The 26,605-nt window shown below is 41.6% G+C and overlaps 2 protein-coding genes across 2 annotated transcripts; both read left to right on the forward strand.

Moving 5' to 3' along the window:
- Positions 1-873: 873 nt before the first annotated feature.
- Positions 874-15,906, forward strand: LOC135529095 (zinc finger protein OZF-like). The gene is made up of 3 exons (XM_064957998.1): positions 874-948; positions 6,629-6,877; positions 14,360-15,906. Exons 2-3 carry the CDS (start codon positions 6,775-6,777, stop codon positions 15,547-15,549), a joined length of 1,293 nt encoding a protein of 430 aa, XP_064814070.1. The 5' UTR covers positions 874-948; positions 6,629-6,774; the 3' UTR covers positions 15,550-15,906.
- A 2,455-nt stretch (positions 15,907-18,361) lies between these two features.
- Positions 18,362-25,480, forward strand: LOC135529094 (zinc finger protein 883-like). The gene is made up of 3 exons (XM_064957997.1): positions 18,362-18,455; positions 21,501-21,749; positions 23,476-25,480. Exons 2-3 carry the CDS (start codon positions 21,647-21,649, stop codon positions 24,909-24,911), a joined length of 1,539 nt encoding a protein of 512 aa, XP_064814069.1. The 5' UTR covers positions 18,362-18,455; positions 21,501-21,646; the 3' UTR covers positions 24,912-25,480.
- The last annotated feature ends 1,125 nt before the right edge of the window (positions 25,481-26,605 follow it).

The raw sequence follows: 26,605 nt of genomic DNA on the forward strand, positions 1-26,605 counted from the left end.
ACAAAGATTGTACTTTTTGGAGAAATGTCCTCTGGTCTGATGAAACAAAATAGAACTGTTTGGCCATAATGACCATCATTATGTTGGGAGGAAAAGGGGGGGTGCAAGCTGAATAACACCATCCCAACCGTAAAGCACGGGGGTGGAGGCATAATGTTGTGGTGGTGCTTTGCTGCAGGAGGGACTGGTGCACTTCACAAAATAGATGGCATCATGAGGAGGTAAATTTATGTGGATATATTGAAGCAACATCCCAAGACATCAGTCAGGAAGTTAAAGCTTGGTCGCAAATGGGTCTTCCAAATGGACAATGACCCCAAGCATACTTCCAAAGTTGTGGCAAAATGGCTTAAGGACAACAAAGTCAAGGTATTGGAGTGGCCATCACAAAGCCCTGACCTCAATCCTATAGAAAATTTGTGGGCAGAACTGAAAAAGTGTGTGCGAGCAAGGAGGCCTAAAAACCTTACTCAGTTACACCAGCTCTGTCTGGAGGAATGGGCCAAAATTCCCCAACTTATTGTGGGAAGCTTGTGGAAGGCTACCCAAAACGTTTGACCCAAGTTAAACAATTTAAAGGCAATGCTACCAAATACTAATTGAGTGCATGTAAACTTCTGACCCACTGGGAATGTGATGAAAGAAATAAAAGCTGAAATAAATCATTGTCTCTACTATTATTCTGACATTTCACATTCTTAAAAATAAAGTGATGATCCTAACTGACCTAAGACAGGGAATTTTTACCAGGATTAAATGTTAGGAATTGTGAAAAACTGAGTTCAAATGTATTTGGCAAAGGTGTATGTAAACTTCTGACTTCAACTATAAATATATATATTCATGGTCGGGAAACAGGAAGTTCCGGGCTCCAGACACAATGAGGTCTGCGGAACTGTGCTCCGAAGACAGTAGCGTGTGTGTCCGTTTCAGAAGTATTAACTAAAGGTATGCAATAGCACGTTTAAACTTTCTAATATCGAAAGAACATATCGTAACATGTGAGGTAACAAATCCGTCAATGTATTTTCACGTTTGTCAAAGGTTTTATGACGTTTTAGTTTTGTGCTGAACCGAGTGAGTGAAGATCGTGATTAAATATAATTTTAGAAGTCACATTTAGCTAGCTAAGTTTAGACTTTGGGTTTGTCAGAGTGAATGGATGTACATTATTTCGTCAATCTAATTTCATAAAGAATCAATTGATTTGACATGTATTTTATATATGTACATGAGCTGGTAAAATGGCGGCGCCTCTCGGTCTGAGTCAATAGACTTGCAGGCTGTGCGGCTGCACCAGAGAGACAGTTTCAGGGTTGTTTTACTGTTTAGAAGCAGAATGGCATGTTCATCTGATTTCTACATGTCACTGTAACAATATTCAGACACATTCAGTTGTTTCTATATTTATCTATAGTTGTTACTATGGTGTGAATGGGGAAATACAATCTGTGTTTTTGTGAGTGAAATAGTGGAAAATAGTACATAGTTATGCCTCAAACGGCAACCTTGTATCAATTGTTTATTTAGTCATTTATGCGTTAACGTGGATTTTAGGAAGTCTGCTATAGCTTATCTGCACGTAGAGTGAACATGTTTAATAAGGGTTACATGGAGAAAATATCTGAAAGGAAAATGGAGGCCGTCCTGTCAGCAAAATATATTAGACATAAACCCTCCATGAACGCTTGAAAAAAAAGGAGAAAAAATACGCTCTATTTATACCTCAAACTAATGATTAAAACAAGGTGGATAGTAGAGAACATGTCTACCAACACTTCTTGGACAGACCAGAGCCTTTAGATATGAACTTTATTAACTGTTCTTCGTCCTGTAAGCGTTGCTAGGCAACGCAGGAATTCTGATCGCGTTCAGGGCTGCGGGCCAGAAGGTTGTGGGTTCGCAGACCACCGTGAACAAGAGTAGGGGTTGACATCTATTTTATGGTAAAAACATTGCATGAATCAATCATTGTATTTGCAGGTCTGAGGGGGGAGGGCGGGGGGGCACTTTATAAACATTTCATACAAGTCTATGTCATTTTACTTATTAGCCAAATGTTTTTTAATACCACACAGGCTAAGAATGGAGAAAGGCCTATGTGTTCATCTCCATATTTCTCCAATGCCAAATCAGTGTTTCTTATTTGCAACGAAATTGTCCCGGTTTGCAAATAACTAAATCAGAGACCATCTGACATGATTGGTGGGCGGGAGGTCCAATATAAACACAAACTCTCTTCCTTGACAACAGCTCTGCTCCGTTAAGCGCTAGAAGTATAAAAGCCCGGATGCATCTGCAGTCAGATATCGGATTGACCATCCAGTCTTTTAGCAGAGAAATGTAAAGCTCTAACTGCTGGCTACTCTCATTCTGTGTCTTTAACCCAACAAGCATTTCCATAAAAGCTGTCTGATACTGATTATTGGAGGACCAAAAAAAGCCAATACCGATTAATCTGACGATTTTTTTTAAATTTAAAAATATATATTATTTGTAAAAATCAATTTAGCATCAAATAAATAATGAAACATGTTCAATTTGGTTTAAATAATGCAAAAACAAATTGTTGGAGAAGAAAGTAAAAGTGCAATATGTGCCATGTAAGAAAGCTAACATTTAAGTTCCTTGCTCAGAACATGAGAACATATGAAAGCTGGTGGCTCCTTTTAACATGAGTCTTCAATATTCCCAGGTAAGAAGTTTTAGGTTGTAGTTATTATAGGAATTATAGGACTATTTCTCTCTATACCATTTGTATTTCATTAACCTTTGACTATTGGATGTTCTTATAGGCACTTTAGTATTGCCAGTATAACAGTATAGCTTCCGTCCCTCTCCTTGTGCTCCTCCCTGGGCTCGATCCAGGAACACAACGACAACAGCCACCCTCAAAGCAGTGTTACCCATGCAGAGCAAGGGGGACAACCATTCCAAGTCTCAGAGCGAGTGACGTTTGAAACGCTATTAGTGCGCACCCCGCTAACTAGCTAGCTATTTCACATCGGTTACACGGGCCTAATCTCGGAGTTGATAGGCTTGAAGTCATAAACATCACAATGCTTGACGCACAATGAAGAGCTGCTGGCAAAACGCACGAAAGTGCTATTTGAATGAATGCTTACGAGCCTGCTGCTGCTGCATACCACTGCTCAGTCAGACTGCTCTATCAAATCATAGACTTAGTTATAACATAATAACACACAGAAATACGAGCCTTAGGTCATTAATATGGTCGAATCCGGAAACTATCATCTCGAAAACAAGATGTTTATTCTTTCAGTGAAATACGGAACCGTTCTGTATTTTATCTAAGGGGTGGCATCCATCAGCCTAAATATTCCTATTACATTTTCCAACCTTCAATGCTATGTCATAATTACGTAAAATTCTGGCAAATTTGGCGGCCCAAACTGTTGCATATACACTGACTCCGCGTGCAATGAACGCGAGAGAAGTGACACAATTTCACCTGGTTATTATTGCCCGCTAACCTGGATTTCTTTTAGCTAAATATGCAGGTTTAAAAATATATACTTCTGTGTATTGATTTTAAGAAAGGCATTGATGTTCATGGTTAGGTACACAGTGGAGCAACGATACGCACCGCATCGATTATATGCAACGCAGGACACGCTAGATAAACTAGTAATATCATCAACCATGTGTAGTTAACTAGTGATTATGTTTTTTATAAGATAAGTTTAATGCTAGCTAGCAACTTACCTTGGCCTACTGCATTCGCGTAACAGGCAGTCTCCTTGTGGAGTGCAATGAGAGGGAGGTGGTTAGAGTGTTGGACTAGTTAACTGTAAGGTTGCAAGATTGAATCCCGAGCTGACAAGGTGAAAATCTGTCGTTCTGCCCCTGAACGAGGCAGTTAACCCACTGTTCCTAGGCCGTCATTGAAAATAAGAATGTGTTCTTAACTGACTTGCCTAGTTAAATAAAGGTAAAATAAAGTTGTATTTTTTTTTTTAAAGTAGGCCAAACCAAAAATACCGATATCCGATTGTTATGAAAACTTGAAATCGGCCCTAATTAATCGGCCATTCCGTTGAATCGGTCGACCTCCAGTTTAAACATCTTCTATTGTACAGAAAGTAAATAGCTTAATAAATTGGTAGTGACAGAATTAGATTAGAAGTCTTTTTTTGTTTGTCTCCTGGGCTTATAGAAGGTTGTATCTCAGCCTCTGAACGTCAAAGAAACACCGTAACTTCTTTCCTGGTTATTTTACAGCCTGTTTCCAGCGTAAAGCAGCGCTGACCAAAACACTGTTATAGATCTCTTTTTATAATCAGATCAGGTTTATTTTCTTCATGTTAATCCAACAAGTGGTAGGCCTGTGCTTTTTGACATCTTCTTCACTATAAGAGGCCTGTGGCATAATCCCTCAAGTGGTAGGCCTGTGCTTTTTGACATCTTCTTCACTAAAAGAGGCCTGTGGCATAATCCCTCAAGTGGAGTCTGGGTTTTAACTCAACAGCCCTTCACTGACATGGAGGCTATTTAAAGAGTGTATGGTGAGTGTGCGCTAGTCCGTGCGCCAGATTGTGTGGATTTTTTGGGACTTGGCCTAATCAACAAAAAAATCTGAAGAAACCTTTCACTCTCTTCCTCACAGCACAGCCATTGGTTAGGATAGGCCTACACAGCACAGCCATTGGTTAGGATAGGCCTACACAGCACAGCCATTGGTTAGGATAGGCCTACACAGCACAGCCATTGGTTAGGATAGGATGACACAGCACAGCCATTGGTTAGGATAGGACTATACAGCACAGCCATTGGTTAGGATAAGCCGACACAGCACAGCCACTGGTTAAGCCGACACAGCACAGCCATTGGTTAGGATAGGCTGACATAGCACAGCATTGGTTAGATGGCATTTCAAAAAAGTTTTGGCTCAACAAGCACAGAGCAGGCCGCTGCTCAGGGTTGGAATAACCTTTGCAGTGTGTAATGCAGCCTAGTTGTATTTACACCATCCCAGCAAATATCCTAGAACCATATTATAACTTTGCTCTGTGCTTCTCCCAGCATGCACTTCGTATCCTATAGCCCAGGGCTCTTCAACCCTGTTCCTGGAGAGCTACAGTAATGTAGGCTTTCGCTCTAACCCTAACCTAGCACACCTAATTGTATAAACTGAACCAATGGGTTGGAGTGAAAACCTACAGGAGGATAGCTCTCCAGGAACAGGGTTGGAGTTAAAACCTACAGGAGGGTAGCTCTCCTGGAACAGGTTTGGAGTGAAAACCTACAGGAGGATAGCTCTCCAGGAACAGGGTTGGAGTTAAAACCTACAGGAGGGTAGCTCTCCTGGAACAGGTTTGGAGTGAAAACCTACAGGAGGATAGCTCTCCAGGAACAGGGTTGGAGTTAAAACCTACAGGAGGGTAGCTCTCCAGGAACAGGGTTGGAGTTAAAACCTACAGGAGGATAGCTCTCCAGGAACAGGGTTGGAGTTAAAACCTACAGGAGGGTAGCTCTCCAGGAACAGGGTTGGAGTTAAAACCTACAGGAGGGTAGCTCTCCAGGAACAGGGTTGGAGTTAAAACCTACCGGAGGATAGCTCTCCAGGAACAGGGTTGGAGTTAAAACCTACAGAAGCGTAGCTCTCCGGGAACAGGGTTGGAGTTAAAACCTACAGGAGGGTAGCTCTCCAGGAACAGGGTTGGATTTAAAACCTACAGGAGGGTTGCTCTCCAGGAACAGGGTTGGAGTTAAAACCTACAGGAGGGTAGCTCTCCAGGAACAGGGTTGGATTTAAAACCTATAGGAGGGTAGCTCTCCAGGAACAGGGTTGGAGTTAAAACCTACAGGAGGGTAGCTCTCCAGGAACAGGGTTGGAGTTAAAACCTACAGGAGGATAGCTCTCCAGGAACAGGGGTTAAAACCTACAGAAGCGTAGCTCTCCGGGAACAGGGTTGGAGTTAAAACCTACAGGAGGGTAGCTCTCCAGGAACAGGGTTGGAGTTAAAACCTACAGGAGGGTTGCTCTCCAGGAACAGGGTTGGAGTTAAAACCTACAGGAGGGTAGCTCTCCAGGAACAGGGTTGGAGTTAAAACCTACAGGAGGGTCTTTCTCCAGGAACAGGGTTGGACAGCCCTGCTTTAGCCTATAGACTATGGATCATTTGATTGGCATCACACTAAATGGCCTATAGTCACACTTGATATTGCCCAGCAGAGAATCAGAGATGAGGGGCGGCATCAGGCACACATTGATATATAGCCAATCAGCGTTCAGGGCTCAAACCACCCAGTTTATAAAGCCTAATAAGCAAGTAATTGTCAAACACTGAGAAACATTGACATGTCATCAATTACAAATGACATGACCCTCTTCTGGACTAGATTAAAACAATACTAAACCCTCCCCTTGACTGACATTGAAAAAGCTCAACCCTCATTTCCTCCAGGTAACCATTCTGTACATTTAGATCTATCTCTTATTTGTGTTATTTAAAGGGTGAATTTTGTCTAATGTTTTGTTGGCAATGCTTAACTACCTGATCTATTGAAATTAGAGAATTGAACAACAAAAAATATAATATCTTTTGAGAATTAAGTAAGCACCAGACCTGTCAAGATTGTTTTCTGTTTCTCATTATATCTACAGGACGACTTGAATTAAGTCTGAGGCTGGTAACATCAACAGTGAGGACAGACCCAGCCTGCCTCTCTCCTTCCACACTCAGTAGAAACCTACAGTCACTGGGTCCTGATTGTGACAGTGGAGTCCAGTTTGCACTGCAGGATCCAGAGATGGCATCAGTGAAGCTGGAAGACTGCAGTCAAACACTGGAGCTGAATGTCAACATTAAAGATGAAGAAGAGGAGGAAAAGATTGGGACAACTGTTTCTCACGGTAAGAGCAGGTACCACATAAGTTAGACTGGGACATAAGTTAGACTGGGTCATAAGTTAAACTGGGCCATAAGTTAGACTGGGTCATAAGTTAGACTGGGCCATAAGTTAAACTGGGCCATAAGTTAGACTGGGTCATGAGTTAAACTGGGCCATAAGTTAGACTGGGTCATAAGTTAGACTGGGCCATAAGTTAAACTGGGCCATAAGTTAAACTGGGCCATAAGTTAGACTGGGTCATAAGTTAGACTGGGCCATAAATTAGACTGGGTCATAAGTTAGACTAGGTCATAGAGTTAGACTGGGCCATAAATTAGTTACTAAACTGGGCCATAAGGTCATGAAATGACTGGGTCTAAGTTAGACTTGTGATAGTGATGGAGGATGATATGAAATGAGTGTAGTTACTAACCCTTGTGATAGTGAGTGGAGGATGATATGAAATGATTCTGTAGTTACTAACCCTGGTGATAGTGAGTGGAGGATGATATGAAATGAGTCTGTAGTTACTAACCCTTGTGATAGTGAGGAGAGGATGATATGAAATGAGTCTGTAGTTACTAACCCTTGTGATAGTGAGTAGAGGATGATATGAAATGATTCTGTAGTTACTAACCCTTGTGATAGTGAGTGGAGGATGATATGAAATGAGTCTGTAGTTACTAACCCTTGTGATAGTGAGTGGAGGATGATATGAAATGAGTCTGTAGTTACTAACCCTTGTGATAGTGAGTGGAGGATGATATGAAATGAGTCTGTAGTTACTAACCCTTGTGATAGTGAGTGGAGGATGATATGAAATGATTCTGTAGTTACTAACCCTGGTGATAGTGAGTGGAGGATGATATGAAATGAGTCTGTAGTTACTAACCCTTGTGATAGTGAGTGGAGGATGATATGAAATGAGTCTGTAGTTACTAACCCTTGTGATAGTGAGTGGAGGATGATATGAAATGAGTCTGTAGTTACTAACCCTTGTGATAGTGAGTGGAGGATGATATGAAATGAGTCTGTAGTTACTAACCCTGGTGATAGTGAGTGGAGGATGATATGAAATGAGTATGTAGTTACTAACCCTGGTGATAGTGAGAGGAGGATGATATGAAATGATTATGTAGTTACTAACCCTGGTGATAGTGAGTGGAGGATGATATGGACTGTATGACAGTAACCCTTGTGATAGTGATGATTATGAAATAGTTACTAACCCTCTGTGATAGTGAGTGGACGATGATTATGGGTAATGATTTTCACCCCTTTAGCCTTAGACTGTTGTCAGGGTTCTGGTCAATTCCAGATCATTCAGGAAATACACTGAAATTCCAATTCTCTTCAATGCTTTTCAATTAGCAGCATGTGGAATTGGAATTAGGTTCACTTTCTGAATTGATTGGAATTGAAAAGGAATTGACCCCAACCCTGACTGTTATCCACTTTTAGAATAGTTTTATTCCCCTGTATTGTACAGCCTACTGATATGAGTACATATGTCACCCAGTACAGACAGAAGAGGACTGGCCACGCCTCGGTTCCTTTCTAGGTTTCTTCCTATGTTCCTCTGTTCCTGCATTTCAGCAAACCTACTCATTCAAGGGTTTTTCTTATTTTTTTACTACTTTCTACATTGTAGAATAACAGTGAAGACAAACTATGAAATAACACATGGAATCATGTAGTAACCAAAAAAAAGAGTTAAACAAATCTAAATATATTTTATATTATTCAAAGTAGCCACCCTTTGCCTTGATGACAACTTTGCACACTCTTGGCATTCTCTCAACCAGCTTCACCTGGAATGCTTTTCCAACAGTCTTGAAGGAGTTCCCACATTTGATGAGCACTTGCTGGTTGCTTTTCCTTCACTCTGCGGTCCAAATCATCCCAAACCATCTCAATTGGGTTGAGGTCAGGTGACTGTGGAGGCCAGGTCATCTGATGCAGCACTCCATCACTCTCCTTCTTGGTCAAATAGCCCTACACAGCCTGGAGGTGTGTTTTGGGTCATTGTTCTGTTGAAAAACAAATGATAGTCCCACTAAGTGCAAACCTGGGACTTGGAGGCAGAATGGTTATTGTATGTTTTTATTATGGATCCCCATTAGAGTCTCCTGGGGTTTATTATGGCATGTTGCCAGCAGCAACTACTCTTCCTGGGGTTTATTATGGATCCCCATTAGATGTTGCCAAGGCAGCAGATACTCTTCCTGGGGTTTATTATGGATCCCCATTAGATGTTGCCAAGGCAGCAGCTACTCTTCCTGGGGTTTATTATGGATCCCCATTAGATGCTGCCAAGGCAACAGCTACTCTTCCTGGGGTTTATTATGGATCCCCATTAGATGTTGCCAAGGCAGCAGATACTCTTCCTGGGGTTTATTATGGATCCCCATTAGTTCCTGCCAAGGCAGCAGATACTCTTCCTGGGGTTTATTATGGATCCCCATTAGTTCCTGCCAAGGCAGCAGCTACTCTTCCTGGGGTTTATTATGGATCCCCATTAGATGTTGCCAAGGCAGCAGCTACTCTTCCTGGGTTTTTTTATGGATCCCCATTAGATGCTGCCAAGGCCACAGCTACTCTTCCTGGGGTTTATTATGGATCCCCATTAGTTCCTGCCAAGACTGCAGCTACTCTTCCTGGGGTCCAACAATGAAAAACAACAACATTACAAGACATACAAAGATTTCACAACACACTCTGTCCCCTACTCTACCATATATCGACAGCACAAAATCCATGTGAACAGTGGCTTCCGAAAGTATTGTGCTTGTTGAGTGTCCTTCCTTTAAGTGTCCTTCCCTATAAGTGTGCTGAAATTCTGTTGTCAATTTGTTTACTGTGAAATAGCATTGTATCTGGTCAAACACCATTTTTCCCCCCAGAAGCTTTAGCTTCCCTCCAGGCCTGAGGGAACACACTTTCTAGTAGGCTTAAAGTTATTTGTAAGTTTATATTGAAGATGTGTCAAATAGGAGTGGCAACATCGTCCGCTAGTATCCTCAGTCATTTTCCATCCAGATTGTCAGACATCGGTGGCTTGTCATTGGTTGATAGACAACAATACTTTTTTCACCTCTGCCACACTGACTTTTACGGAATTCAAAAGTACATTTCTTCTTGTCTTTTCAAAATTTGTTCAGATATACTTGGATGTGTAGCGTCAGCGTTTGTTGCTGGCATGTCATCCCTAAGTGTGCTAATCTTGCCAATGAAAAGTAATTTAAGTAGTTGGCAATATCAGTGGTCTTTGTGATGAATGAGCCATCTGATTCAATATCAGTGGGTTTTGTGATGAATGAGCCATCTGATTCAATATCAGTTGGTTTTGTGATGAATGATTCAATATCAGTTGGTTTTGTGATGAATGAGCCATCTGATTCAATATCAGTTGGTTTTGTGATGAATGAGTCATCTGATTCAATATCAGTTGTTTTTGTGATGAATGAGCCATCTGATTCAATATCAGTTGGTTTTTGATTAATGAGCCATCTGATTCAATAAGTTTTGTGATGAATGAGCCACTGATTCAATATCAGTTGGTTTTGTGATGAATGAGCCATCTGATTCAATATCAGTGGGCTTTGTGATGAATGAGCCATCTGATTTAATATTGAGCTTTTGATGAATGAGCCATCTGATTCAATATCAACGGGTTTTGTGATGAATGAGCCATCTGATTCAATATCAGTTGGTTTTGTGATGAATGAGCCATTGATTCAATATCATTGGTTTTGTGATGAATGAGCCATCTGATTCAATATCAGTTGGTTTTGTGATGAATGAGCCATCTGATTCAATATCAGTTGGTTTTGTGATGAATGAGCCATGATTCAAATCAGTTTTTGAATGAGTCATCATGATTCAATATCAGGAGCTTTGTGATGAATGAGCCATCTGATCCAATTCAGTAACTTTGTGATGAAGAGCCATCTGATTCATATCAGTGGGTTTTGTGTGAATGCAGCATCATCTGATCCTCATTACACATGATGAAGCAGCATCTGGTTGCTCCCCCCCTTTTTTTTTTATTTAACACCAGAAAGCATTTTTACTATCATTCTTTATGTAATTTATCTTTGTTTCATAGTGTAGTTTCTTTTAATTTAGTTTACACAGACCAGCAGCGTTTGCCTGTCAGTTGGGCTCAGACTTATTTCATTACACACCAGACCAGCAGCAATACAATTGTTCTCCTCATTCAACCAGCAAACAGTTTTTACAGTCATTTCTTAATGGGCGCATTGTTTATTAGTAACTGGAATAAGTAGTTTCCATGTGTGAAGTGCAGCATCTGGTTGCTCCTCATTACACACCAGACCAGCAGCATCTGGTTGCTCCTCATTACACACCAGACCAGCAGCATCTGGTTGCTCCTCATTACACACCAGACCAGCAGCATCTGGTTGCTCCTCATTACACACCAGACCAGCAGCATCTGGTTGCTCCTCATTACACACCAGACCAGCAGCATCTGGTTGCTCCTCATTACACACCAGACCAGCAAATATGATTTACATCACCAACATATGAATCACTACAACACTTATTGTATGACCTCTTATATGCTATGTTAGGCCCAGCCTTTGGAACTGTGGTTTTCCTAGATATGGTTATTATATTGTGATCAATACATCCTGTAGTTCTGGATACTGCTTTAAAAGCAAATATCTGCAGCGTTAGTAAAGATGTGTTCAATACCTGTTTCATTCCTGTGCTGTTTGTAACTATCCTGGTAGGTTGACTGACTGGTTACATTTAGATTTTTTTTGTTGTTGAGTGGGCAGGTTGATGAGAGCCAGTCAATGTTTCACACGTTATCCAGATAATGACGGTTAGCACTTGGTGGTCTATAGCAGCTTCCCACCAAAATGGGCTTTAGGTGAAGCAGATGAAGCAGCCATATCACTTCAACCATTACCAGAATGGGCTTCCCACCAGAATGGGCTTTAGGTGAGGCAGATGAACCTGCAGCCATATCACTTCAACAGTAGTTAACATTATCCAGATACTGACTGTCTATAGCAGCTTCCCACCAGAATGGGCTTTAGGTGAGGCAGATGAACCTACAGCCATATCACTTCAACAGTAGTTAACATTATCCAGATACTGACTGTCTGTAGCAGCTTCCCACCAGAATGGGCTTTAGGTGAGGCAGATGAACCTGCAGCCATATCACTTCAACAGTAGTTAACATTATCCAGATACTGACTGTCTATAGCAGCTTCCCACCAGAATGGGCTTTAGGTGAGGCAGATGAACCTACAGCCATATCACTTCAACAGTAGTTAACATTATTACTGACTGTGTAGCAGCTTCCCACCAGAAGCAGATGGACCTGTAGCCATATCACTTCAACAGTAGTTAACATTATCCAGATACTGACTGTCTGTAGCAGCTTCCCACCAGAATGGGCTTTAGGTGAGGCAGATGAACCTGCAGCCATATCACTTCAACAGTAGTTAACATGAGATCGTCTCTAATCTTTACAGGAATGTGGTTCTGAATATAAACAGCAACACCTCCCCCATTGGCATTTCTGTCTTTTATGTAGATGTTATAACCATGTATTGCTACCACTGTATCATCAAAGGTATTATCTAAGTAGAGTTTCAGAGATAGTCAAAATATGAATGTCATTTGTAACTAGCAAGTTATTGATATCATGAACCTTGTTTTTTAGGTTACATATGGGCTATTTTTAGCACTTTTATGGGTTGCTTGATTGTTTTTAATGCTTTACTGAGAAGCTTATCAGGTAGACTTACTTATATTATGTACATTGGAGATGATAGTGCTGTGAGCTGCACAAAGTGGTCTTCTTACTAGGGCACACCGGTAGCCATGCTGGTTAAGTGTGGTTTTGAATTCTAAATAAATCACTGACAGTGTCACCAGTAAAGCACCCCCACACCATCACACCTCCTCCTCCATTGCTTCACGGTGGGAACCACACATGCAGAGATCATCCGTTCACCCACACCACGTCTCAGAAAGACACGGCAATTGGAACCAAAAGGACAGACCAAAGGACAGATTTCCATCGGCCTAATGTCCATTGCTTGTGTTTCTTCGCCTGGTTCTGTAGGCAATTCTCTGACTGGTTCTGACTTCATATTGGTGTCCTTTAGTAGTGGTTTCTTAGGCAGCAATTCGACCATGAAGGCCTGATTCATGCAGTCTCCTCTGAACAGTTGATGTCTGTTACTTGAAATGAAGCATTTCTTTGGGCTGCAATCTGAGGTGCACTTGACTAATGAACTTATCTTCTGCAACAGAGGTAACTCTGGGTCTTCCTTTCCTGTGGCGGTCCTCATGAGAGCCAGTTTCATCATAGCAATTGATTATTTTTGTGACTGCACTTGAAGAGACTTTCAAAGTTCTTGAAATGATTGGGTATTGAGTGACCTTCATGTTTTAAAGTAATAATGGACTGTCATTTCTCTTTGCTTATTTGAGCTGTTTTTGTTATAATATGGACTTGGTATTTTACCAAATAGGGCTCATCTGTATCCCACCCCTACCTTGTCACAACACAGGTGATTGGCTCAAATGCATTAAGAAGGAAAACATTTCCACAAATTAACTTTTAACAAGGCACACCTGTTAATTGAAATGCATTCCAGGTGACTTATGTAGTGTATATCATGAAGCTGGTTGAGAGAATGCAAAAGCTTTCATCAAGGCAAAGGGTGGCTACTTTGAAAAATCTAAAATATATTTTTGAAGTCTTCAGTATTATTCTACAATGTAGAAAATAGTAAAAATAAAGAAAACCCTGGAAGGAGTTGGTGTCCAAACATTTGACTGGTTCTGTAGGTCTGGTATATGTAGTGTATATCACACCAACTGACTGGTTCTGTAGGTCTGGTATATCACACCAACTGACTGGTTCTGTAGTGTATATCACACCAACTGACTGGTTCTGTAGGTCTGGTATATGTAGTGTATATCACACCAACTGACTGGTTCTGTAGGTCCAATCACACCAACTGACTGGTTCTGTAGGTCTGGTATATGTGTGAGTGTATATCACACCAACTGACTGGTTCTGTAGGTCTGGTATATGTAGTGTATATCACACCAACTGACTGGTTCTGTAGGTCTGGTATATGTAGTGTATATCACACCAACTGACTGGTTCTGTAGGTCTGGTATATGTACTGTATATCACACCAACTGACTGGTTCTGTAGGTCTGGTATATGTACTGTATATCACACCAACTGACTGGTTCTGTAGGTCTGGTATATGTACTGTATATCACACCAACTGACTGGTACTGTAGGTCTGGTATATGTACTGTATATCACACCAACTGACTGGTTCTGTAGGTCTGGTATATGTAGTGTATATCACACCAACTGACTGGTACTGTAGGTCTGGTATATGTACTGTATATCACACCAACTGACTGGTACTGTAGGTCTGGTATATGTACTGTATATCACACCAACTGACTGGTTCTTCTGATGTTGTTCACACAGGAGACCGTGTTGAGACATTCCCTACATCCAGAGAGACACAGCAGGAAGATCACAGACCTAAGAGGTCTCACCACTGCCCACATTGTGAGGAGAATTTTCCAATTCTATCAAAGTTAAAAATACACTTAAAAATACACACAGGAGACAATCTGTATTCCTGTACTGACTGTGGGAAGAGATTCACAACATCAAGGGCTCTGACACTTCATCAGAGAGTGCACACAGGAGAGAAGCCTTACTCCTGCTCGTACTGTGGAAAATGCTTCACAACGTCGTCTGAGCTAACAGTTCATCAGAGAACACACACTGGAGAAAAGCCTTATATCTGCTCTGACTGTGGGAAGAGTTTCTCCCACCTGTGTAACTTTAAAGCACACCAACGTATACATGCAGGAGAGAAGCCGTTCTCCTGCTCTGACTGTGGGAAGAGTTTCTCTCAACAGAACCATTTAAAGTCACACCAACGTATACACACTGGAGAGAAGCCTTACTACTGCTCTGACTGTAGGAAGAGTTTCTCCCACCTGTGTAACTTTAAAGCACACCAACGTATACATGCAGGAGAGAAGCCGTTCTCCTGCTCTGACTGTGGGAAGAGTTTCTCTCAACAGAACCATTTAAAGTCACACCAACGTATACACACAGGGGAGAAGCCTTACTACTGCTCTGACTGTGGGAAGAGTTTCTCTCGATTGGATACTTTAAAATCACATGAACGTATACATACAGGAAAGAAGCGTTACTACTGCTCCGACTGTAGGAAGAGTTTCTCCCACCAGGGTAGCTTAAAAAAACACCAATGTATACACACAGGAGAGAAGCCTTACTCCTGCTGTGACTGTGGAAAAAGATTCACAGCATCATTTGATCTAAAAGTTCATCTGAGAACACACACAGGAGAGAAGCCTTACATCTGCTCTGACTGTGGGAAGAGTTTTTCTCAACAGAACCATTTAAAAACACATCAACGTATACACACGGGAGAGAAGCCTTACTCCTGCTCTGTCTGTGGGAAGAGTTTCTCTCAAGAGAGCAACTTAAAAACACACCAACGTATACATAAAGGAGAGAAGCCTTACTACTGCTCTGTCTGTGGGAAGAGTTTCTCTCAACAGAGCAACTTAAAAACACACCAACGTATACATAAAGTAGAGATGCCTCATCAGTTCTCTCAGACCAGCTCAGATTAAAATCACTCCCATCACTCAATTTTCATCTCATTGCTTGACTTGGACTGAAATAGGTGCCGGTACTGCTTTGTATTTAGCTTCCACAACATACATCATTCATAAGTAAATGATCTGTTATAGAATATGAATTGGAATTGGTATGTGTTATTCACTGACATGTGGACTTAAACTTCATTGTGTTCTGTGACATTTTAATCACTGCGTTGTAGAGATATATGTATGTTGCTATTGTGAGGTTGACACACGTCTAGCAGATTTAATTAGTCTGTCATAGGTTGTTATTCTATTCGTATTATTATGGTAATTCATCAGTTCTGCCACACAAAGGAAGATGTCAATAAACTCAATGATGCACTTTATGGTCTGCGGATTCAGTTTGTTATAGTTTCCATGGTTAGTTTCCATAGTTTCCATGTTGTTGGAGAGTCAGGGGTTGTTACACTGTTATTAAAATTACAAGAATTATCAAATTGTATCTGTCGGCAGGGTAGCCTAGTGGTTAGACCGTTGGACTAGTAACCGGAAGGTTGCGAGTTCAAACCCCCGAGCTGACAAGGTACAAATCTGTCGTTCTGCCCCTGAACAGGCAGTTAACCCACTGTTCCCAGGCCGTCATTGAAAATAAGAATTTGTTCTTTAACTGACTTGCCTGGTTAAATAAAGGTAAAATAAATAAATATATATATATATATTTTTTTACTACTACAGAATTTTTCCGTTTCAGAGAAGTATTTTTTAAACTAATGAACAAGTAAAAAATAATTTGGACAAGTGGCAAGAAAAGCTCATGTCCAGCCCTGACATACTTAAGAAGGTGCAAACTGCACTATATATACTAAAGTATGTGGACACCCCTTCAAATTAGTGGATTCGGCTATTTCAGCCACAGCCGTTGCTGACAGGTGTATAGAATCGAGTACACCGCCATGCAATCTCCATAGACAAACATTGGCGGTAGAATGGCCTTACTGAAGAGCTCAGTGACTTTCAAAGTGGCACCGTCATAGGATGCCACCACCTTTCCAACAAGTCAGTTTGTCAAATTTCTGCCGTGCTAAGGCTGCCCCAGTCAACTGTAAGTGCTGTTCTTGTGAAGTGGAAACGTCTACGAGCAACAACGTCTCAGCCGCAAAGTGGCAGTGCATAAAAATCATCTTTCCTCGGTTGCAACACTCACTACCAAGTTCCAAACTGCCTCTGGAAGCAAAGTCAGGACAATAACTGTTTGTCTGGAGCTTCATGAAATGGGTTTCCATGACCGAACAGCCACACACAAGCCTAAGATCACCATGCACAATGCTAAGCGTCGGCTGGAGTGGTGTAAAGCTCGCCGCCATTGGACTCTGGAGCAGTGAAAACGCATTCTCTGGAATGATAAATCACGCCTTACCATCTGGCAGTCCGAAGGACGAATCTGGGTTTGGCAGATGCTAGGAGAATGCAACCTGCCCGAATGCATAGTGGCAACTGTAAAGTTTGGTGGAGGAGAAATAATGGTCTGGGGCTGTTTTTTTATGGTTCGGGCAAAACCCCTCAGTTCTAGTGAAGGGAAATCTAACACTTCAGTTTACAATGGCATTCCAGACAAGTCTGTGCTTCCAACTTTGTGGCAACAGTTTGGGCAAGGGCTGAATGGAAGCAAGTCTCCGCAGCAATGTCCCAACATCTAGTGGAAAGCCTTCCCAGAAGAGTGGCTGCTCTTATAGCAGCAAAGGGGGGACCAACTCCATATTAATGCCCATGAGATGTAGTGTATTTTTCTATTGTGACACAAAAGTTACAAAACAAAAAACAACTAAACTTGTTGGTTGCATAAGTATTCACCCCCAAGTCAATACTTAGTAGAAGCACCGTTGGCAGTAATTACAGCTGCGAGTCTTTCTGGGTAAGTCTTTAAGAACTTTGCATATCTGAATCCTGCCCAGAACAGGGGGCCCAGAGGTGGAGGGCTCCACAGAACAGGGGGCCCAGAGGTGGAGGGCTCCACAGAACAGGGGGCCCAGAGGTGGAGGGCTCCACAGAACAGGGGGCCCAGAGGTGGAGGGCTCCACAGAACGGGGGGCCCAGAGGTGGAGGGCTCCACAGAACGGGGGGCCCAGAGGTGGAGGGCTCCACAGAACAGGCGGCCCAGAGGTGGAGGGCTCCACAGAACAGGCGGCCAAGAGGTGGAGGGCTCCACAGAACAGGGGGCCCAGAGGTGGAGGGCTCCACAGAACAGGGGGCCCAGAGGTGGAGGACTCCACAGAACAGGGGGCCCAGAGGTGGAGGGCTCCACAGAAAAGATTCAATCAAATGTATCCTGCATCTGTCTCTCTGTCTCTGTCTCTCCCTCCCAATCTCTCCCTCTCTCTCGTAACAACCATGTAAATTCAAGTAGTTGAACAATCAGGTGCTCTCTCTCTCTCAGTAAAGTAGAGGAGTAATCTGCCGGAGGCTGAGCATTTCAAATGATCTTAACCAGACACGTAATTAAATTCCTACATCGTTATGGACAAAATAAGTGGTGTGTTTAATTCAAATAATCAGCACAAAGTACGACGTCTATCAGACTATAGGCACTGGTCAAAACAAGTAGTGAAGTCAGAGCTTGATTACAACCAAACAGTGTTATTTGGCTCCCTCAAGTTATATCTTGACCAACAAAAAAAGAAACCTCCGTTTTTCAGCACCCTGTTTTTCAAAGATAATACCCTTATTGTCCTTCTTGCAACACCTGAGTTAAGAAAAGATTGACTAAATAAACTAATGCAACATATTGAATGCCAACCACCATTAAACCCACCGAAGAAGAAGAAGTCCTGTTGCGTTTTGATAGTCGGGGAACAGGAAGTTCCGGGCAGGCTTCAGCCACAATTGTTCTCTGAAGGCGATAGCGGCTGTGTCCGTTTCAGAAGTATTAACTAAAGGTATGCAATAGCACGTTTAAACTTTCTAATATCGAAAGAACATGTCGTAACATGTGAGGTAACAAATCCGTCAAGGTATTATCGCGTTTGTTAAAGGTTTTATGACGTTTTAGTTTTGTGAGTGAAGAACGTGATTAAATATAATTTTAGAAGTCACATTTAGCTAGCTAAGTTTGTCAGAGTGAATGGATGTACATTTAATGTACATTATTTCGTCAACGTAATTTTACAAAGAATCAATTGATTTGAGATTTCTGAGTTCGTTTGACATGTTTATTATTCTGATTATTTCCATATGTTTATGAGCTGGTAAAATGGCGGCGCCTCTCGGTCTGAGTCAATAGACTTGCAGGCTGTGCGGCTGCACCAGAGAGACAGTTTCAGGGTTGTTTTACTGTTTAGAAGCAGAATGGCATGTTCGCCTGATTTCTACATGTCACTGTAACAATATTCAGACACATTCAGTTGTTTCTATATTTATCTATAGTTGTTTACTATGGTGTGAATGGGGAAATACAATCTGTTTCTGTGAGTGAAAGTGGAAAATATGACCTAGTTCTGCCCCAAACTGCAACCTTGCATTACTTGTTTACTTAGTAATTTGTGAATTTAGGAAGACTACTATAGATTAACTGCACTTAGGTAGTGAACATTATTTTTAATACGGATATCTGAAAGGAAAATTGATGTCCGTCTGGTGAGCAAAATATATTTGACATAAACCCTCCCTGAACGCCGAATAAAAATATTAAAAAATATCCCCCATAGCCAAAACAATGATTAAAACATGGTGGATAGTAGAGAACATGTCTACCAACAGAATTAGTTCTTAACTGACTTGCCTAGTTAAATAAAGGTAAAATAAAAAAATAAAATTTAAAGAGTGCCGGGTTGCCTCCGTGGGTTGAGGAATAGGTTAGTCCACGTGCAAGATGATGGTTTATGTTTTTGGGGAACTTGGTCTAATCAACAACAACAAAATGTGAAGAAACCTTTCACTCTCTTCCTCAACTGCCACCATTGACCGACACAGCACAGCCATTGGTTAGGATAGGATGACACAGCACAGCCATTGGTTAGGATAGGATGACACAGCACAGCCATTGGTTAGGATAGGATGACACAGCACAGCCATTGGTTGGGATAGGCCGACACAGCACAGCCATTGGTTGGGATAGGCCGACACAGCACAGCCATTGGTTGGGATAGGCATTGGTTAGGATAGGATGACACAGCACAGCCATTGGTTGGGATAGGCCGACACAGCACAGCCATTGGTTGGGATAGGCCGACACATCACAGCCATTGGTTAGGATAGGCCGACACAGCACAGCCATTGGTTAGGATAGGCCGACACAGCACAGCCATTGGTTAGGATAGGCCGACACAGCACAGCCATTGGTTAGGATAAGATGACACAGCACAGCCATTGGTTAGGATAGGATGACACAGCACAGCCATTGGTTAGGATAGGCCGACACAGCACAGCCATTGGTTAGGATAAGATGACACAGCACAGCCATTGGTTAGGATAGGATGACACAGCACAGCCATTGGTTAGGATAGGCCGACACAGCACAGCCATTGGTTAGGATAGGATGACACAGCACAGCCATTGGTTAGGATAGGCCGACACAGCACAGCCATTGGTTAGGATAAGATGACACAGCACAGCCATTGGTTAGGATAGGATGACACAGCACAGCCATTGGTTAGGATAGGCCGACACAGCACAGCCATTGGTTAGGATAGGCCGACACAGCACAGCCATTGGTTAGGATAGGCCGACACAGCACAGCCATTGGTTAGGATAGGATGACACAGCACAGCCATTGGTTAGGATAGGATGACACAGCACAGCCATTGGTTAGGATAGGATGACACAGCACAGCCATTGGTTAGGATAGGATGACACAGCACAGCCATTGGTTAGGATAGGATGACACATCACAGCCATTGGTTAGGATGACACAGCACAGCCATTGGTTAGGTAGCAGAGATGAAGGGAGGCATCTGCCACACATTGATATATACCAGCGATAAGGTCAGAGGGGGTTTGTTATGTGGCCAGTATACCAGGGATAAGGTCAGAGGGGGTTTGTTATGTGGCCAGTATACCAGGGATAAGGTCAGAGGGGGTTTGTTATGTGGCCAGTATACCAGGGATAAGGTCAGAGGGGGTTTGTTATGTGGCCAATATACCAGGGATAAGGTCAGAGGGGTTTGTTATGTGGCCAATATACAAGGGATAAGGTCAGAGGGGGTTTGTTATGTGGCCAGTATACCAGGGATAAGGTCAGTGGGGTTTGTTATGTGGCCTATATACCAGGGATAAGGTCAGAGGGGGGTTTGTTATGTGGCCAGTATACCAGGGATAAGGTCAGAGGGGGTTTGTTATGTGGCCAGTATACCAGGGATAAGGTCAGAAGGGGTTTGTTATGTGGCCAATATACCAGGGATAAGGGCTGTTGTGGAGGGCCTGGATACAGCCCTTAACCCTGATATGTTGGACATATACCACAAACCCTTGAGGTGCCTTATTGCTATTATAAACTGGTTACCAATGGAATTAGAACAGAAAAAAGGAATGTTTTGTCATCCCCCTGGTATATGGTGTGATATACCACGGCTGTCAGCCAATCAGCGTTCAGGGTTCCAACCACCCAGTTTATAAAGCCTAATAAGCAACTCATTCTTAAACACTGAGCAATATTGAAATTTCACCAATTACAATTGACATGACCCTCTTCTGGACTAGATTAAAACAATACTCAACCCTCCCCTTGACTGACATTGAAAAAGCACAACCCTCATTGTCCTCCAGGTAACCATTCTGTACATTTAGATCCATCTCTTACTTTGTGTAATTTAAAGTGTGAACTTTCTGTCTAATGTTTTGAATGAATGTTTTGTTGTCAATGTTTATCTACCTGATCTATTGAAATGAGATGATTGAACAAGAAAAAATACATTTTTAGAGAATAAAGAAAGCGCCAGAACTGTCAAGACAATAACTTTTGTGTCCATTTGTCTTTATTACTACAGACCGACTCAGATTAAGTCTGAGGCCGGTAACATCAACAGTGAGGACAAACCCAGCCTGCCACTCTCCTTCCACACTGAGTCCAAACCTACAGTCACTGGGTCCTGATTGTGACAGTGGAGGCCAGTTTGCACTGCAGGATCCAGAGATGGCATCAGTGAAGGTAGAAGACTGCAGTCAAACACTGGAGCTGAATGTCAACATTAAAGATGAAGAAGAGGAAGAGAAGATTAGGACAACTGTTAGTCATGGTAAGAGCAGGAGTAATAGACCGCCATACGTTTTGACCCAATCTATTAATAGGTTTAATTCTATCTATAAGCTCCCTTCATAGGGTATACCTCCATTAGTTATGACCCAGTCTATTAGTAGGTTTAATTATATCTATACGTTCCCTTCATAGGGTATACCTCCATTAGTTATGACCCAGTCTATTAGTAGGTTTAATTCTATCTATAAGTTCTCTTCATAGGGTATACCTCCATTAGTTATGACCCAGTCTATTAGTAGGTTTAATTCTATCTATAAGCTCCCTTCATAGGGTATACCTCCATTAGTTATGACCCAGTCTATTAGTAGGTTTAATTATATCTGTAAGTTCCCTTCATAGGGTATACCTCCATTAGTTATGACCCAGTCTATTAGTAGGTTTAATTCTATCTAAGTTTCCTTCATAGGGTATACCTCCATTAGTTATCACCCAGTCTATTGCTATTGTGAATTTTGTCATTCTGACATCACATCCCTGAAGAACACCAGACTGTACAAAACTTGCTTTTCATTCCAACTTCCCACTGTGTATGAAAAGTTGCAGTATAACTGTTTCATGAGCACTTATACATGCCACATGTATTTTATAAAAACCCTTTGTACATCAGCAGTTGTTACACAGTTCTTTACAGAAACCTAAACCCCAAAGAGCAATGCAGATGGAGCTTCATTAAATAAGTACAGTGCCAGGTGAACGTTTGGACACACCGTTAGGGTTCGTTCCTTACTTCCTTCCTTGTCAGTCATTGGTTCGTTGGTGAAATTAGCATTATGAAAATTATCTTTAATTAAATAATTCAAAAACCTTTATTAATGCAATTTGCAGAAAGAAGGAACACATAGCATGCACGTTTCAGAGTAAAGTTCTGCATCCAACGAAAGGCCTCCAGTTGTTTTATTAAACCCTGAGTCACGCCCTGATGATGTCACTGCCTACATCCATCATCCTCTACTCCTGGGACCAAAACCGTGCTTACAGAGCTGTATAAACAGGTCCTTTTAACTGTTAGCGTAACACTTAGCAGTAAATGTCCCCTCGTCCCAAAGCGGATTTATTGTGTAATGTTTACCGAGTCTTGTCTCCTTCACTCCCCTGCAGAGGCCTGTCTAAGGGCCTGTCGAAGTCACACATTTCTAAGAGGGGCCTCTTTATAATGAGGCAGAGAGAGAGAGAGAGAGAGAACTAAAATACAACTGTAGAACAATACTAAAACCTCTACAATGAATTTTTATTGTTAATCTGTAGTATAAAACCTTATAAATGTAAGGAGGGAGGGGTCTTTTAACCCCTCCCCTTCTATTAATATAACATAAGCATAATCACATATTCTAATACATCAACTATTTGTACAGCCCCTAATCATGACCCATAGGTGAATCCTGACAACACCTACTCATTCAAGTGTTTTTCTTTTTTTCTGCTATTTTCTACATTGTAGAATAATAGTTAAGACATCAATACTATGAAATAACACATATGGAATCATGTAGTAACCAAAAGAGTGTTAAACAAAACAAAATCAAATCAAAATATATTTTGTATTCAAAGTAGCCACCCTTTGCCTTGATGACAACTTTGCACACTTTTGGTATTACAAAGTAGTAAATATTTAAAGAAAAACCGTTGAATGAGTAGGTGTTTCCAAACTTTTGACTGGTACTGTATATCACACCAACTGACTGGTTCTTTTGATGTTGTTCACACAGGAGACCATGTTGAGACATTCCCTACATCCAGAGAGACACAGCAGGAAGATCACAGACCTAAGAGGTCTCACCACTGCCCACATTGTGACGAGATGTTCCCAGGTTTATCAAATCTAAAAATACACTTAAAAATCCACACAGGAGAGAATCTGTATTCCAGTACTGACTCTGGGGAGAGATTCACAACATCAAAGGCTCTGACAGTTCATCAGAGAGTGCACACAGAAGAGAAACCTTACTCCTGCTCGTACTGTGGGAAGAGTTTCTCTCAACAGACCAACCTAAAAAAACACCAACGTTTACACACAGGAGAGAAGCCTTACTCCTGCTGTGACTGTGGAAAATGCTTCACAACGTCATCTGAGCTAACAGTTCATATGAGAACACACACTGGAGAGAAGCCTTACATCTGCTCTGACTGTGGGAAGAGTTTCTCCCACCAGGGTAGCTTAAAAGCACACCAACGTATACATACAGGAGAGAAGCCGTACTCCTGCTCTGACTGTGGAAAGAACTTCTCCCAATTGGGTACCCTAAAATTGCATAAACGTATACATACAGGAATTAAGCCTTACTACTGCTCTGACTGTAGGAAGAGTTTCTCCCACCAGGGTAGCTTTAAAGCACACCAACGTAGACATACAGGAGAGAAGCCATACTCCTGCTCTGACTGTGGAAAGAACTTCTCCCGATTGGGTACCTTAAAATCGCATGAACGTAAACATACAGGAAAGAAGCCTTACTACTGCTCCGACTGTGGGAAGAGTTTCTCTCAACGGAACCATTTAAAATCACATGAACGTATACACATAGAAAAGAAGGCATACTCCTGCTCTGACTGTAGAAAATGCTTCACAACATCATATGATCTAAAAGTTCATCAGAGAACACACACGGGAGAAAAGCCTTATGTCTGCTCTGACTGTGGGAAGAGTTTCTATCAACAGAGCAGCTTCAAGATACACCAACGTCTACACACAGGTGAGAAGCCTTATTCCTGCTCTGACTGTGGAAAATGCTTCACAACATCATCTGATCTAAAAGTTCACCAGAGAACACACACTGGAGAAAAGCCTTACATCTGCTCTGACTGTGGGAAGAGTTTCTCTCAACAGAGCAGCTTCAAGAAACACCAACGTCTACACACAGGAGAGAAGCCTTACTCCTGCTGTGACTGTGGAAAATGCTTCACAACATCATCTGATCTAAAAACTCATCTGAGAACACACACTGGAGAAAAGCCTTACATATGCTCTGATTGTGGGAAGAGGTTCTCTCAACAGAACCATTTGAACACACATCAACGTATACACACAGGAGAGAAGCCTTACTACTGCTCTGTCTGTGGGAAGAGTTTCTCTCAACAGAGCAACTTAAAAACACACCAACGTATACATAAAGGAGAGAAGACTCATCAGTTCTCTCAGACCAGCTAAAATTAAAATTAGGTGATGGAGTGATTTTAATCTCATTGCTTGACTTTGACTGGAATAGGTGATTTTAATCTCATTGACTTGGACTGAAATAGGTGATTTTAATCTCATTGCTTGATTTGGACTGAAATAGGTTATTTTAATCTCATTGACTTGGACTGAAATAGGTGATTTTAATCTCATTGCTAGACTTGTACTGAAATAGGTGCCGGAACTCATTTTAGAGGAAACCCTTTTGGACAATCAGAACCTTACAAACGTGCCGCGGGAAAGGCCGCACACCCTCTCTAAGAAGGTCTGGTCCCGTCAGATAACCAGCGAACGAAGGCATTCACATGTAAATACATTCATGATTTCTTCTCGTCTGCAAAGTATATGATTACTGTGAGAATAGTTTCTAAAATGTTTCTAAAATGCATCAATGATAAGTGTCGTTTTTTCTCTCTCCTTTTGTAAAAAAAAAAAACACACTATATTGTGTCAGTCCGCTAGGGACCTTTTCTCATGTATTAAGTGTGTATGTTTATCCTGTGTTATCATTTAGTTAGCTAGTAAATAAATAATTAAATCAATTTGTGTAGTACTGAATCATAAGTAAGGCTGGGGTTTTTGCAGATGCAGGAGGTTATGACGGTTCAGAATGATGATATGAGACGAGGTTATGATTGATATGTTGACTGTTTTATGGATGCGATAGATAATTACCTTTTTTAGAGTTTAATTCGGGAGATGCTCTCATGGTGCCCCAAATTCCTAATGAGTTAATTGTTACGTGATTAATTTAATCGGGTAACAAACAGAGCTAGTTTATTTGGATACACAACAAGTCATCAGATTAATGAAAATAAAGTCACGACAATTGTGTGTGGATTGCTCCTCAGTCTGGGTGCAATCCGGCTACCAAAAGCAGTGAGCGACGTCATCAGCACTCCCACAAGTCTCCAGAAAACTTGTTTTGTGACCGAGAGGCTCCTTTTTCAGTATAACGTTGGAGGAAATGCATTCCTAGTATGTGAGGAATTTGTTTGCTGGCCTCATAAATACTAGTCAATTAGCTAATATTTAGGGGGGAAAAAAAGTTTTTTGTTTGGCTAGTTATGCTAACCCGTTTGCAATCTCTTTTTAGCATTGCTTGCTAGCTACAGAGGCTAGTTAGCTACAGTAGTTAGCAACTGCCATCAGTTGTGTTATTGTCATATGTTGCCTTTTCCACCGTTTTTAGAATGCATACTGGCATTTGTGCGGGAAACCGAACACTTAAATAAAGGTTAAATAAAATAATAAAAAAATGCACATGGGGAATCCTGTACATTAGATGTCTGAATACATAAAAAAAAAAAAAACATTTTCTCAAATCAAATCAAATGTATTTATATAGACCTTCGTACATCAGCTGATATCTCAAAGTGCTCTACAGAAACCCAGCCTAAAACCCCAAACAGCAAGCAATGCAGGTGTAGAAGCACGGCGGCTAGGAAAAACTCCCTAGAAAGGCCTAAACCTAGGAAGAAACCTAGAGAGGAACCAAACTATGAAGGGTGGCCAGTCCTCTTCTGGCTGTGCCGGGTGGAGATTGTAACAGAACATGGCCAAGATGTTCAAATGTTCATAAATGACAAGCATGGTCAAATAATAATAATCACAGGCAGAACAGTTGAAACTGGAGCAGCAGCACGGCCAGGTGGACTGGGGACAGC

Source organism: Oncorhynchus masou, unplaced genomic scaffold (assembly GCF_036934945.1).
Source record: "Oncorhynchus masou masou isolate Uvic2021 unplaced genomic scaffold, UVic_Omas_1.1 unplaced_scaffold_1090, whole genome shotgun sequence".
Lineage (NCBI taxonomy): Eukaryota > Metazoa > Chordata > Actinopteri > Salmoniformes > Salmonidae > Oncorhynchus > Oncorhynchus masou.